Genomic DNA, 2,503 nt, shown 5'->3' with positions numbered 1-2,503 from the left:
CCAGATGATAACAGACACCTTTTTAAAATCACAATATATCAACAGCATTAGTTATAAAGAAAGGATGAAGGACAAGTAGATACAGGTGAAAGGATAAAAGAGAACAATAAACAACACACGTTATTACATTAGGGCTGCACGATATTGAAAAAAACTGACATTGCGATATTCTTTTCTCCTGCGATATATATTGCGTTTTTTTTAACTATATTTAACCGGATGAAGGATTTTAGTCACGGCCGTCTGGATCTTAATTGGTTGACTCATCATACCTTAAGTCATGATCTAACATGTCATGATAATGCAGGTTGCTTACCCTCAAATAAGGGGGTTCACCTGTGAATGAAGAAGAGTGGGGTCTAGAAGGGATCCAAGAGATTAAACGTATTACATTAAACTATAGGGAGCTTCATTATCACATTAGGGAATTAACATACGTGACCAAATAGGTCATTTCACTTTTTATTCCACAATTAAAACCTTTTTTGTGCAAATAGCAGCAAAGTAGTGGACATCTTTTAAACAACATTATCAAAATAAAATGAAGAAAAGCTATACACCAGCTCCTTTCTGCCGTTTGAACCTTTCTCATATGGAGTAACACCGGCAAAGGCATCTGAAACAGCTGTTTGCTGTGCATGCAGACTCAGAGCCTGCATGTCACTCCACTCAAGCACTCACCCCTGACATGAGAGCCGCGCAAGTTTTCCTTTTGTAGCAAGCAGCAAAATAATTGTAACATGACGTGTTTGAGTTAATTTACCTACTTAATATCGAACGCCCTAAAAAAAAAAAATCGCGGTTATCGCCATGACACGGGACATCGTTCAGCCCTATACTACATACATGTCACATATAGCACGTCACAATCACACAACAGAAACCAGGGAAAACCTCCATGATCACGTCATATCAAACACAGACTAGTGTGTGCAGGTGTAGTTCTCTTATGAGCTGTGAAGGTGCTATATGTATGTATGTCTTTGATTTGAGTGGGTAAAGAGTTCCAGTTTTGTATTGCTGTGACCGAGAATGCTGACTGACCAAAAGAACTCTTCCTGAATGGGACTGGTAGGTCGCCACGTGGTGTTTCTATTGGCCAGTCTGGTGTTGCTACGTTGAGTAACCGACGAGTTAAGAGGTGGAGGGGCGGTATTGTGCAGGATGTTGTACACCAGAACGATTGTGGACCTCACATCACAAAAACTTCCCAAATTGGGATGAATAAAGTACTTCTTACCTCCCGATGTCCTCCACCTCCACTGAGGGGATTCCCAGTCCCTCTGTCACGTGTCTCTGAGCCTCGGCACTGAACTGACCCAGGATCAGCGTCTGCAGACAGGCTGCGAGAGAGGGGAGAGCCGCGGGCATCAGCTCACACAGCACGGACAGGTGGTCGTACCTGCAAACACATCGTATAGCAAGCTGTGTCTTAACGTCACATGGACATACTGTTCAAGAAACATATGAAAAATAGAAATGTGTCTATTACGATATGATACGATACGATAATACTGTAATGGTCAGATCAAGTCTGAAAGGTGACTTGCACCACAGCAGCTCCATGTGTAACATCAACAGACAGATATCAAGACACAACACATGAGAAACAAACAACAAACATTTAACATAACAGCAGGATCAGTGAGAGATGCTCAAAGAGCCTTCAGCGTGCATCTGATCTGGATTCAGCTCTGTGTTCACTGTGAGGACTGACTGGAGCACAAAGGAAGCTTCAGTCTTTAGTGATCGATGTGATTTACCGTTGCCAGCCGGTGAGAGCGATGCCCTGCAGGTGCACGGCAGCAGAGACAGACGCAGCGACCTGAAGCCACCTCTCGTGGTTCTCCAGGTGTCTCTGGGTGCTCGGCACACAGGTGTGAACGCAGGTGGAGCCTTTAAAGGAGCTCGCTGCCCAAACATCAGACAAACCTGCACTGCAGTACTTCTCCAGCAGAGACACTGCACAACACACAGAGTACACGTTAAGATCTATATATCAAATCAACATGTATTACTGTATATCCCCAAAGCACAAGAAATGCCTCAAAGGGCTGTACAAAGCAAACAAAAGCAAAGACAAAATACAAACGTCATAGCATAACAATTATACAAACAGTATACATCATTGTACATTAGGTAGAAACTAGGTGATGGAAATGTATATAGACTTTTTGCACTATTTTGTATTTTATTATATATGTTGCATTAGGCGCGGTCACACCAAGTACTTTTCCTACAAAGGTTCCTGAGAACTCTTTAGTTCTCATGAACTAAGTACAGATCGCGTTCACACCGGAAATTAGTTCCTGGGGGTGGATTAGGCAAATGAAGCCGCTGACGTCACTTCTTCTTCTTCTGCTTTGGGTTTACTGGCAGGCCGCAAACAACTTCACGGCGTGTACTGCCGCCCAAAATTCCCGGCCGGAAGTCCCCGGAGTTGGGGAAGGATTCAGTGGAAGCCTTCAGAGTAAACGGCCAGAACGCCGACACCTCCTCATCT

The 2,503-nt window shown here is 43.7% G+C and overlaps 1 protein-coding gene across 1 annotated transcript; it reads right to left on the bottom strand.

Annotated features, from left to right (window-relative positions):
- Window positions 1–1,240: 1,240 nt before the first annotated feature.
- LOC104946142 (hexosaminidase D-like) lies at window positions 1,241–1,992 on the bottom strand (the record flags this gene model as incomplete). The annotated part of the gene is made up of 2 exons (XM_010771903.1): window positions 1,241–1,402; window positions 1,764–1,992. Coding segments are annotated over 2 exons (391 nt in total), but the record flags the coding sequence as incomplete, so codon positions are not given.
- Window positions 1,993–2,503: the final 511 nt, after the last annotated feature.

Source organism: Notothenia coriiceps, unplaced genomic scaffold (genome assembly GCF_000735185.1).
Source record: "Notothenia coriiceps isolate Sejong01 unplaced genomic scaffold, NC01 NC01_scaffold00010686, whole genome shotgun sequence".
Taxonomy (NCBI): Eukaryota; Metazoa; Chordata; class Actinopteri; order Perciformes; family Nototheniidae; genus Notothenia; species Notothenia coriiceps.
This window is presented reverse-complemented; position numbering and strand designations above follow the sequence as displayed.